Genomic DNA, 12,456 nt, shown 5'->3' with positions numbered 1-12,456 from the left:
TAATATACAAAATTCCAAACATAAAATGATTGGCCTTTCATTTATTCACATATCTAACAAACAACTACTGCATATCAGTGACTATTCTAGGCACTGAAGATGTGACAGTAAACAAGACTCAAGCCCTACCCTCAGAGGCTCTTATACCTTATTTGTGTTAAGTCTTTCAACTTAATGCTAATCCAGGAAGACTGGACATTATAAGGTAGTTTCTACCAAGTATTTATAATTATTGTGTTACAGTGCATAACATTTTATGACCTAATTATTAGATACTTAAGTTTCTTCTCAGGGTTTTGTTTACTTGATACTTGGAAAATGCCGCAATAAACCTCTGTGCTTTGAGGCCCCCAGATGAAATTACTGAATGAAAAGGTAAAAATATCTTTGTGGTCCTTAGTGTATAGTATTATAGTTCCTTCTAAGCTTTGTCCAATTTACAGATGATTTAATTTTGTTAAAATATAAAATACTGTAGGGAAAATTTTTGCATAGATCATTATTATAATTTATTAACTAATAATAATAAACTTTGGGAAAACATAAGAAGATAACCTATACCATCCATTTTTGAAACCTCAGTCCCACTAATGACTTTTCAAAGGCTTCCCAAACTCTACATACTACAAACTCGATTATCTGAATTCACATGTCATCTATAGCATTAGTTTGTACTCCCACTCCTTAGGGATAGATATGATCATATTAGACTTTGCATTACCAATGAAACCCATCATAGCACTAAAGATATGAAGGCTTGGTAAACTGAATTAATTAGCATTAATTAATTAGTGTTAACTTTTCAAGATAACCATAAAGAGCAATGACTCAAAACAACACATATTTCACTTTTATAACATAAGTAATATTATCATATCAAAGTCAAAAGATAACATGTAAATTTGAAAATCTATGGTCCTCATTATACTTGCCAGATAAATAAACAATGCCAGATTTTCTTAAAAAATAGAGAGAGAATGGAAAAAACACAAAATACTGAACTGAAAACCTCAATAAAATCAACTATACTATGCAACATACAGTAAGGAAACGATTAAGATCAGGAAAGTCAAAAACATTGGCAATTTCAGACAAGGTATTTAAAGCCATTTCTCGCTGGTGAGCCACATCTTGTTTTCGCATCTCAGCATTCTGGCATGGAGTACTAGGAAGTGCCGTCATCTGACTGGAGTGGAGGGATTCTACCAAAAACTAGAGCAAAATGATGTCAGTTTTCACACAAGGAAGAACATTTAACTATTATGTTTTAGGCTAACATAAAGGCCAGTATCAGAGTTCTAAACATATTACCTGACTAGTTCATTTAATTTTTATAACAACCTTAATGAGGTATATATAAACACCCTTTTATAGATAAAGTAACCAGGCTTAGTTAAACTGGAATATGTTCTTAAGGATTACACCACTAGCACAGAGCAAAGCCTGTATTTTAACATTTCCCAACTTTTCAGACTGAACCTTTCTTGAATGAACCTTTCTTAAAACAAAGTACCTTATCCATAATATCAAAGCATAAAAAGGTTTATCACTAAAAGAAAGACTAATTAAAAAAAAGACTTCTCTTAATAGATTAACAATAGAGTGTAATAATTATTATAAGATGATTTTTTTCCCCCTCTCCCATTTATAGCCTAAATCTTCAGACTAGGATGCTAAAATATAAAAATGACAAGATGTAGGGTCTTTTAAATAAACCAAATATATCATTAAAAAAGAAATATCTCTCTTAAAACAAGAAAAGTAAAATACATATATGTTCTTTTTTTAGCTTTTGCAAAGTACTGCTATTTTCTTTAGTCAAGGCCAGTGCTGAATCTCACCTGACAGATGGGTTTCTTATACTGGCTGAAAAAGTTCTGCAGTTTAACACTTTTAGCCGCAACCAGTGCTCTAATTTCTGTGTATGCTGCTCCAGAGACAGACGCTGACTTGGATAATAAACAATGCAATAAGTGCAAGAGGGCAAAAGGTACCAAATCTCCTTTGGCTGCCCTAAAATTATTTAAAAAAAAATTATTATGTCTTGAAAATAAAAATCTATAAATAAATGCAAACTGTTATCACACTTCTCTCTATAACATCACAACTCTCATATCACCATTTCTAACAGCAGGCAAACAAAAAAGGTGAATGGCCAAAATAAATAAGGAAGTATACGAAAGCTGCCAAACTTACCTTCCAATATCCCCTGTTGTAAGAATTAAGGTATCCTTCAATTCATTATTTCTTGAGATCTGAGCGTGTGTATATGCTTCCTTCATCCTTAGGACAAAAAGCTAGAACAATAATATTAACTAGTTGAAGAAATTTTTAGAACCAGGTTTATGAAAATACATAAAAATAAAAATTTAAAATAAAAGTCATCAACCTCTTTTATAAATCCATCCTCAGCATCCAAGGATTCCAATATATACTTGATATTTCCACTAAAAGCCACTCTAACATCCTTGTCTGGATCTTCCATTAAATTTAATAAAGTTCCAAGAACCGTTTTTCCATCTGTTTCATCTTCTCTAAAATCAAGATGCTTACAAAGATGATGCAGATTTTCTATGAAAGCTAAAAACAAGAGCATATAATACCTAAGTTAACACATTAAATTTAAAACTTGTACTATAAAAAATTTCCAATAAACAATACACTACAAAGAATGTTAAGTTGTCTTATAAAGTCAATATTTTGTGTTTAAATTTGTAAAGCATATAGAACTGTGGAGGATTAAAATGAATACTTGAAAAACTAATACCTATAAATTTAAATTTACTTTAGGGATTTCACTGGTGGTCCAATGGTTAAGAATCTGCCTGCCAATGCAGGAGACATGGGTTTCATCCCTAGTCAGGAAAGACCTCACTTGCCACAGAGCAACTATGCCAATGCACTACAACTATTGAGCTTGAACTCTAGAAGCCGTGAGCCACAGCTTCTGAAGCCTGCCCTATAGAGTCTGTGCTCCACAAGAGAAGCCACCACAATGAGAAGACTGCACACTTCAACAAAGGATAGCCCTGCTCACCTTAATTATAGACAGATGGCACGCAGCAAGAAAGACCCAGCAAAGGCAAAAATAAATAAATAATCTTTTATATTAAAAAAAATTTATGTTATGTTTTTAGTAGAATTTATACGCAATTTAAATCTAAAATAAATTCTAGAATTTTTAAAGTTATAAAATGATTACTCACTCAGATTTTTTTAATTACTGGGATAGACTTAAAAGCACATCACTGTAATCTAAAGAAGTGTGAATAAAGGGAAAGCTTGTTGTTTTTGTTGTTTAGTCACTAAGTCATGTCCAACTCTTTTGCAACCCCACGGACTGTAGCCCCCCAGGCTTCTCTGTCCACAGGATTTCCTAGGCAAGAATACTGGAATGGATTGCCATGTTCTTCTCCAGCGAATCTTCCTCACCCAGGGATCGAACCCATGCCTCCTGCTCTGGCAGATAAGTTCTTCACCACTGAGCCAGAGAGTTTCTTGGACTGTAAGGAGATCCAACCAGTCAATCCTAAAGGAAATCAGCTCTGAATATTCACTGGAAGGACCAATGCTGAAGCTGAAACTCTAATACTTTGGCCACCTGATGTGAAGAACTGACTCATTGGAAAAGACCCTGATGCTGAGAAACATTGAAGGCAGGAGGAGAAGGGGACGACAGAGGATGAGATGGTTGGATGGCATCACTGACTTGATGGACATAAGCTTGAGTAAACTCTGGGAGTTGGTGATGGACAGGGAACTCTGGCGAACTGCAGTCCATGGGGTCTCAGAGTCTGACACAACTTAGTGACTCAACAATAACCACCCAAAGCAAGCTGTCGTCCAAGTATGTGTATACATTTCATGCTCCCAACAAATTCATACACCATTACCATTGGAAAGTGGTAAAGATATAATCTATACTCCTCAGGGGGCAAAGTATCGGATTATCTGAAGTTCTGAAGGTCCAAAGCAGTGGCAGGGGACACATTAAGAAGGTCCCTGGGATCACTAAAGAGATACAGGATACTGAACCTCACAGTATTGAACCAAACAAGAGGCATGTCCCTTACACCGTCCAATCACAAGAGCATTTTAAAACTCTAAAAATTACTTCCCTGTTAGTTCTGTGATACAGTCTAATATCAGACATCCTGTTTATGAATAATTACATAAGCACTGAATCTATCAAGCAAGTCTAATTTTTTAAGGCTTCAGGCTAACTCCACCATTGTTTTTTTTTTTTTTAAAGGATCTTATATAGGTTTTAAAATATTAAATAAATCATAACAAACCACTTACCAAGTTTCACTGGGCTAGGTGTTTTTTTTTTCAGTAGGAAAAGGAATGGCTTGCAAACAGAAGCTTTTAGTCGAGAAGATGAACATTCATGTTGAGAAGCGACTTTTAGGCTCTTACATAAGAGGTCAATATGCCCATATTCAGAGAAAGGTTCTGTTAAAGAACTTGTCAAATAAAACTTGCCATGAAGTGTACAGACAAGCTGACCAAGTACAGATGCAAATTCTTTTTTGACAATGTCAGAATCATCTTTGACTTTATCTCTGGGGGAAAAAAAAAGGACTAAATCTCTTGTTTTATTTTGTGGTCTAAATAGTCTTGCTTCATTTGGTGCAAAAGTACTGATTAAACAAAGAACAGAAGCAAAAAAATTTTAATTCTAAAACTAAAAGTAACATTTGTTCTATATATCCAGCAATAAACACAAATTTGTATATATGAAATCTGTCCAGTCAAATTGTATACTCAAATTAAAATATTAATACATACACAAGAATCTTGGGAACTCTGTTATAAGGATTCTGCTGCTGCAGTAACATAAAGAATCCATTAACACAACTTGTCCGGATTACTTCATGAGAGCTCTGCAGGGCCCAGCTGTAAACTGCTGTTCTCCACTCAAGGTGTATTCTTCTTGGAAACAGAGTTAGAAGAAATACACATCGTGATTGGGCCTGTGGTGCTAAAAAAATTAAGCCTATTAATCAAGATTTCTAAGTGTTAATTTTACATACATACACCATATATATTTATTCCTTATTGTAAAATCAAATAACATTTAAAATACATACAGCATTTAATTAAAAGCTCCTTTTCCATATATCAAGCACGTGCACTGAAAAAGGTCCATGTATAATCCTACTAGTAACAGTGAAATTTAAATTGAAAATTACACCCATCAAATACCAAAAAGTATATACTTGTTTAGGTAGTTACATCTTTGACTTTTTTTTTGGCTACACCATGCAGCCTGTGGCATTTTAGCTGCCTGACTAGGGATCAAATCTGGGCCCTCCACAGTGAAAGCACAGTCTTAACCACTGTACTGCCAAGGAATTCCCTCTCTTTTTTAAGATAGCAAAAAATTCAAAATTTGATAATGCCAAGTGCTGGTGAAGATGTGAAACAAAAGGAACTCATATTTTGCTAACAGCAATGTAATCTGGAATGACATCTTTGGAGAACGATGTGGCAGAATAGAGCTGAGGATGCATAAATCCTACAATTTATCCCTTTCTACATGTCTAACTCCTTTTTGAATTATTAAAAAATGTACCTTATTTTGTAATTATTAAAAAACAGAAATGATAAGTGTTAGAAGTCTTATATAGAGATAAGTTAAAACAAAACAAATCACACATATAGAATTTTATGACCACTTACAGTAGCTATCTGAAATCCTCTGGCTTAATGTTAGAAGACTGGTGGCAAATGTGGTCAACTTTAAAGAGTCATCATCAGAATGGAAACAAATCCATGGAAGTGAGAGCACTCCACATAAATCCTCCAGGATATGATCTTCAAATGAAGTGTTTACTATAGAAACACATAATAGGGGATTAATGGTATCTTTTCCTTAAAAGATGTCTTCTTTCAATTAAAAAAAAAAGACATTCTACACATCAAATGGAATTACAACAAACATTCAATAAACAGGGGTTCTTAACATAAAGATGATGTTCTGAGGTCTGTGAATCCAAAGGAATTAAATGTGACTTTATGAAAATATGCATTTATATTTTTAGGAGAATCATAGCATTCTTTAGATTCTCAAAATAAAATTTAAAATTTACAAATAATTTCTACTGACTGAAAAAGAATACTAAAAGTGTTATACAAATAAATTTAGAACTTATATATTACTAATATGCTTAACAGAACTGAAATCAAGAATAAACTTTTGGGCATTCCCAACACCGGTTCATTTAGGCCTTAGGCAAAAAAGAAAACTTATTTCCATACTAATTACTGGTTATTTTGATCCATTGCTTTTTTGTACTCACCTTGAATATACATCAAAGCATCATATATTTTTACCACTTTGTCAATAATTGTCTCCAGATCAGGTTTCTGAACAGATTCTAACAAAGTTCTACAGCTCCTAAGCACTTTTGTGTAAAAATCCACAGACATCCAAGTTATCATTACTGAAGGTTTCTTCTTACACTTCTGTTGACAGTCCTTGAAATTATAGCTGCAGTTAAAACATTTTTTAAGACAATTAAAATGAATTTTATTATAGTCAAAACTAATATTGTAGTAAGCCAAAAGAAATTGAGTATAAAACTAACCTAAAACTTTAAACTAATTCAAAGTAAATATGCATATCAATTAATATATCATTATTATTTTAAGTTTAATCTCTTTATGTCAGTCTAAATCGCACATGATTTGGTAATTAATGTTAATCTATGCTTTTTAAAAGTGATACCACCAGTCTTTAAAACAACAGAAGATATAGCTGTATAAACCCTTTCTTAACAATAGGAAAAAGCAGACTTTATCCAAATTAGCTATTACTTCAAGTTATCTCAAATTCCAAATTTAAGGCAATCTGAATTAATACAGCTTCTTTAATCTCCTTCACAACTTTGTATTAGCTAGTTAAGAGTGACTCAGGAAAATTAAAAAAAAAAAAAAAGAAAAACAAAGAGTGAGTCAGGAAACACAGAATAAATGATCATATAAAAAATGATCAAGGAGTGTTGGTGTACAATATGGCAGTAAAAAATAAGACTAAATCTTCAGAGAGGGTTCACACTTTATTCTTTCTGATAGAGTAATTAACCTATATTAAGAATGCTAAACTAAAAATATCTCTAATGAGTTTTAAATTCCTACTTTTATTATCAAAGGGAAAAGTTCTTTTCATGAAATATTTGGCTTAAAGAGCACTGAATTTTGAGTTGTATAAAAAAATATTCTACCTTTCCACCCCAGAAAGTTAGTTCAGGCTTCAGACAAAAAAGAACCTCAATTTTGAATGTGTAAAGAGGACATAAAAACATTTACTTCACAGAATTGTTGTAAAGATTAAATAAGATACATACAGTACTTAACACAGTATCTGGCATTTAGCAGATGCTCAATACAATACAAATTTCTCTTTCACTGAAAAATTTTGTGTTCTAAGGTCACAAAAATCAAGTGAATAAAGAGGTCTTTCAAAACAACAAATTTAAATATATTACACCCAGGAAATACAAGTTGTTTTTACCAGCCCATGTTTTGATGAGAACAATGAACAGTACACAGAGCAGTCAGTTGTAGAATGACAGCAATTCCTTCTAAAATCTCAATAATAGGATTCTTCACATTATTGGATTCAAGGGAAATCTGAAGGTCCTCAGCCTTCTGTTTCAGTGCACTCCATAATATGCTCTTTTTGTTCATATCCACATGTTTAATTCTGTAATTAATTATAACCAGAGTGTAAAGATTCATATTCATATGAATTTATATAATCTTGCTTGTACATGAAAAATATTTTAAACAAAAGACAGCATGTAATGGCAACCACTGACATTTTGTTTGTTTGTTTTTTGCTATACCATATGGCTTGCGGGATCTTAGTTCCCCAACCAGGAATTGAACCCAGGCCATGGCAGTGAAAGCACTGAGTCCTCATCACTGGGCCACCAAGGAAATCCCTACAACTACTGAAATTTACAATAACTTTTACAGTTGGCTAAAATATGGGAATTCTTTGGCTACATTTCAAAAAAAAATAATTTGTTAACATTTTTTAAATTGTTGATAGATGTATAGTCACAGAGATTTTTTAATGTATTAAAAAGTCAAATCAGGCAAGTAAATACTTTTAACTAACCATATTTAGTCATGGAATCTTTTATACTAAAATAGACTACAAGAACTATTAGACTTTTCAAGCACTCCTTCGACTTCTTATAGAAAGAACAAATGTTCTTGGTGTATTTAAGGCAAAGCACTTAAATAAAGGTGATTTTTAAGTCACTAAAGTTTTATTAAGTGGCTAAATACAAACTGAATGAAAGTCATACTCCTCAGTCTGTTTTGGTGCTCTTTTGGAAGAGTTTAAAGATGAGCTGAGTCGACGCCTTTTGGGTGACAGTCCATTGCTATTACTGCTGAGGTTTTCCTGTTGAATTTGGCACTGAACTTCATCAATGATTTCCATGCTTTCCATTTTTAAGGCTGCATAAAGTGGGCCCAACAAATACTGAGGAAGCAAAAATAATTTTAAAAACTATTTCTTAGAAAATAAGTTTATATGTATTATTCATAGATAGCAAAAATGCACTAGGTATTAAGATTCCAAAGAAGGTAAATTATTTTCAGAGTCTCATCAAACAAAACAAAAACCTAAGCTAATCTAATCATTTCACAGTGTATACATAGACACATATACAGCTCTCTATCTAGAACTATGGTTCTATAGTATTAGAAAGCCTAAGACAAATCCTTCTATAACCTGTTTTCCCTTGACCAAAATGCCACAAAGAAAAATTCTACAAGGAAATGACTAACTTCTTTTATACAACAAATCTAGCAATATTTACAGATAAAGTAAACTAAAATATTTAATCAATTTATTGCATAACTATTGTATCACACTCCCACGGTTCAAATAGAAAAAAAAGGCATAATTTGGCATGACTAGTACTATATACTCATAGGTTTTCTAGAAGTGATTGATTATAACCTGTCAAAGAAAAAGTCTAGGTGAGTGTTTTTTTTTTTTTGCAATGAAGTTGATAACTTGAATTCAATGAAGTTGAATTAAAAGGGGCCCCCTTTTAATTAATAATGCAACAAACACGTTTACTCTTCACAAACTCTACTTTAAAACATTCTACTCCATTGACAACTTATTACCAACACAGTGAACAAATCTTTCTGAAACCAAATTAAAAATCCGTAATAGGAAGCCAAAGTAGATCATAAAAAGTATCCCATTCTGAATGTACATTATTATAGATATTCTAGCAACCAAGAAAAGATATTCTATTTCCTCTTTATTACTCTTGCACAATGCATACACTTAAATTAAGGCAAAAATACATGCTTAACAAGTAACCTTAAAAATGACTTACCTCCACATCTGCCTGAACTCCAAGCACATCTACAAGAGCTTTACAAATATTTCTCACATAAACCTTCCTGACTTGTAAAGCAGACTCATACCCAGCTGGCACATATTTAAGGAAATACTGCAGTAAGTGGCACAAAGCTGCTTTTAGCAAATCAGACTTAAGCTGCAAAAGCACACCCTCTTCAAACATGACACAGAGTTTTTCTAGCAGCATATTTAAGTAGACAGGCTCAATATTTCTATAAGCTTCTGTTTCAGAAGAGAACAGGGTCTTTATCAGTTTTGATAACGGCTCTTCATAGAGTTTCAATTGGTCAGCATCCATTTCTACTAGTTGTTTTAATAATTCCAAAAATGAGCTGAAAAAAGTGCTGGCTGGTTGTGCTGGTAGTCCTCCAAGCTCAAAGAGTTCACTTAAAAGGCTAATTGCTAAGGATTTAACTTTTGGACTCCCATACTCTAGCAGAAAACAACCTATCTGCCAAAGTAAGAGTTCCTGCCTTCTAAAAAACACAATTGCAATAATACGAATAAGAACCGTCAATAAAGTGACTTCAATAAACTCTAAATTTTGCATGTTCATGAGCTGCAAAGGAGCTGGCTGTAAATATCCTACAAGTTCATCGAACTGACTTAAAAATCGGTGAACTACCACTGGCCATTCCACAAAGTGTTCTATTGCATCTCTTTTGTGCAGGTAAATCAAGTCTTCAAAAAGATGTAATAATTCCTTCATCAGTACTCCAAAAATAGCAGGACTCTTGCTTTTAAAAAGAAATAATAATGCACAGATGACTTCACAGATTTTTTTGTGTAACATATGACAGGATGGAGTGGCTGCAATCCGCAGAAGTCTTGTTATGATCCAATTACTGAATTCTATGAAATAAACAGAAAAAGATATTAAATAAATAAGTATATTAGAGTGCTACTTAATTTGCTAAATGCTTGATTTATTTTTAAAGTATAAACTTCATTGACAAAATAGTCTAAAACATTCCCTACACGATGGAAACATAATAATTTAGAATGCCAATTTGGAGTCAGACAAGATCCTAGCTTTCCACTTAGTACTTGTGTGAACTTTTCATTTCTCTAAACTTCTGTAACTTCATCTTTGAAAAGGGGACAATGACACCTACTTTATATGTTACCCTGACCAAGTAAGATAATATACATGGAATTTTCCACATAGTTTTGCCCAAAGTTAACTAAATGCTCAATAAATAGTTATCATTCCCAACAAATGTTATTGAATGGTGACTCTGCCTCAGATGCATAAGAACAAATCAGTCATAGTGTTGTTCTCCTAAATCCTACAATATAATTTCTCGAACTTTTAAACTGCAACCAAGAGATGTATTTTATATCACAGTGTAGCATAAATATGCATATTATTTTATTTAATAAATGATACAAGTTTCCTAAAATTTACTTATTCTGCAATGTACTATGATATTTCTAGTCAATTATATTTCATCTTCAATACCCACTAAATGGCATATAACCTGTTGTTTAAAAGTCAATGTAGCAAAGAATCTAGATTAACAAGTATTTATAATGTATTAATAGTTTAATAAGTACTATGACAGAAGAAATGTAGAGCACTTTGTATCAACAGAGCATAAAAAGCGAGCAACTAAGCTAGTCCTAGCACAGACCATCAGTAATGGTCAGAAAAGACTTTTTAGAGGACACACTATCAAAGTTGACTCTTAAGATTCAAGCAAAAAAAAAAGATTCAAGCAAAAAAATTTAAAATACTCTATGCACTGTACAGAAAGAAAGATATTTGCTTTACATCTCTTTACGATGAAGCCAACAAAGGGACAAAAGTAGTGAGAGTAAGGAGAAAAGCCTGGAAAAAAGTTTCATCATTCAGAATGGGAGTAGTAAGCTTGTTCTGAGAGGGCCAAATATGAAATATTTCAGGCTTGAGGGCATATGATCTCCATGTCAACTACTCAGTTGCCTTTGAAGTAGCTGCAGACAATACATAAATGAATGATCATGGCTATGTTCCAACAAAATTGTTTCCAGAAACAGGCAGCCAGCCTATGAGTCATGGTTTGCTAATGCGCGATATAAAAAGACATTATCAAAAACAGAAAAAAGAAAACTGCTCAAATGTTCAATGGCATGTAAACATATTCAGTTACTTCTGCTCCATTCGTATTTAGTTCATAATAAAAGAAAACAAGGATGTATGAAATAAAACCATTTTGCTCCCTCAACTTATAGCAAATTTGACCAAAATACACATAACAATGTGTTTGTGACATTTCAGAAGAGCAGAAGAGGCAGAATTCATAAAAGAGATCGCAAATGAATGTACAAACAGGAGAACTTACCAATACAACTGCCTTTGGCTTCATTTTGCCCATGGCTTCCATTCACATTTACAAACATAAGTGGGGAGGACTTCATGATATGCTGGATGAAATCAAGCAACATCACAGAGGTTGGCTGAGAGTCAGTTTTCTTTACAAGTTCCAGAGCAACTGAAACAACAAAAGATTCATTTTAAAGAGTCATAACAAATTAAATGGCAGTCTTTTTGTTAAGAAACTAGTCTCTGGTGACAAGAATTATGTCCAACACAATGTTTAAGATAAATTCACGGGGTTAAACACTACAATCCTATCTTCCTAATGTTAAATGTTTAATAATCACATGTATCCATCTATCATATATCCATTTACCAAACATGTAGGCTATAGGCCTGTAATATTCCTGGCACTGCATTAAAACCTGAGGATTAAAAAAAAACTCTAACAATCAGGTGAGGGAGTCAGACAAATAAACTAGTAATTATATCAATAATATGATGTGTTAACTACACTAATCTACAATAAATGAAACAAAGGTCTGGAAAGAGCCTGTGAAGGAGCTGATTCCCAGATGATGAGAAGTTGGTCAAACAGACAGGGTAAGGACAAGTGGTCTAAACAGATGGAGTACCATATGAAAACACATTTTTCAAGTACTCAGTAGCCCTTTGTTATTTTTCAGGAACTCAAAATTTTACTGATTGAAAAAGAAAGGCTAGATGACTATTGCAATTCTTAAAATATATGTCA

At 32.9% G+C, this 12,456-nt stretch overlaps 1 protein-coding gene across 5 annotated transcripts in view; it reads right to left on the bottom strand.

The window, feature by feature from the left end:
- ATR (ATR serine/threonine kinase) overlaps nt 1-12,456 on the bottom strand; it is a 112,839-nt gene that overhangs the window by 85,739 nt on the left and 14,644 nt on the right. For all 5 annotated transcript variants that reach the window (XM_070466643.1, XM_020887137.2, XM_070466641.1 and 2 more), the window contains 12 exons: nt 11,728-11,877; nt 9,378-10,255; nt 8,325-8,503; nt 7,520-7,711; nt 6,306-6,496; nt 5,686-5,838; nt 4,792-4,984; nt 4,303-4,565; nt 2,390-2,580; nt 2,197-2,297; nt 1,842-2,013; nt 1,042-1,212 (listed from right to left, as the gene is read on the bottom strand). In XM_070466643.1, the coding sequence (XP_070322744.1) occupies nt 1,042-1,212; nt 1,842-2,013; nt 2,197-2,297; nt 2,390-2,580; nt 4,303-4,565; nt 4,792-4,984; nt 5,686-5,838; nt 6,306-6,496; nt 7,520-7,711; nt 8,325-8,503; nt 9,378-10,255; nt 11,728-11,877 (2,834 nt within the window). The remainder of the gene's footprint in view (nt 1-1,041; nt 1,213-1,841; nt 2,014-2,196; nt 2,298-2,389; nt 2,581-4,302; nt 4,566-4,791; nt 4,985-5,685; nt 5,839-6,305; nt 6,497-7,519; nt 7,712-8,324; nt 8,504-9,377; nt 10,256-11,727; nt 11,878-12,456) is intronic.

Source organism: Odocoileus virginianus, chromosome 4 (genome assembly GCF_023699985.2).
Source record: "Odocoileus virginianus isolate 20LAN1187 ecotype Illinois chromosome 4, Ovbor_1.2, whole genome shotgun sequence".
In the NCBI taxonomy this organism is placed as follows: Eukaryota; Metazoa; Chordata; class Mammalia; order Artiodactyla; family Cervidae; genus Odocoileus; species Odocoileus virginianus.
The sequence above is the reverse complement of the archived record's forward strand: the minus strand, read 5'-3'. Positions and strand labels throughout refer to the sequence as shown.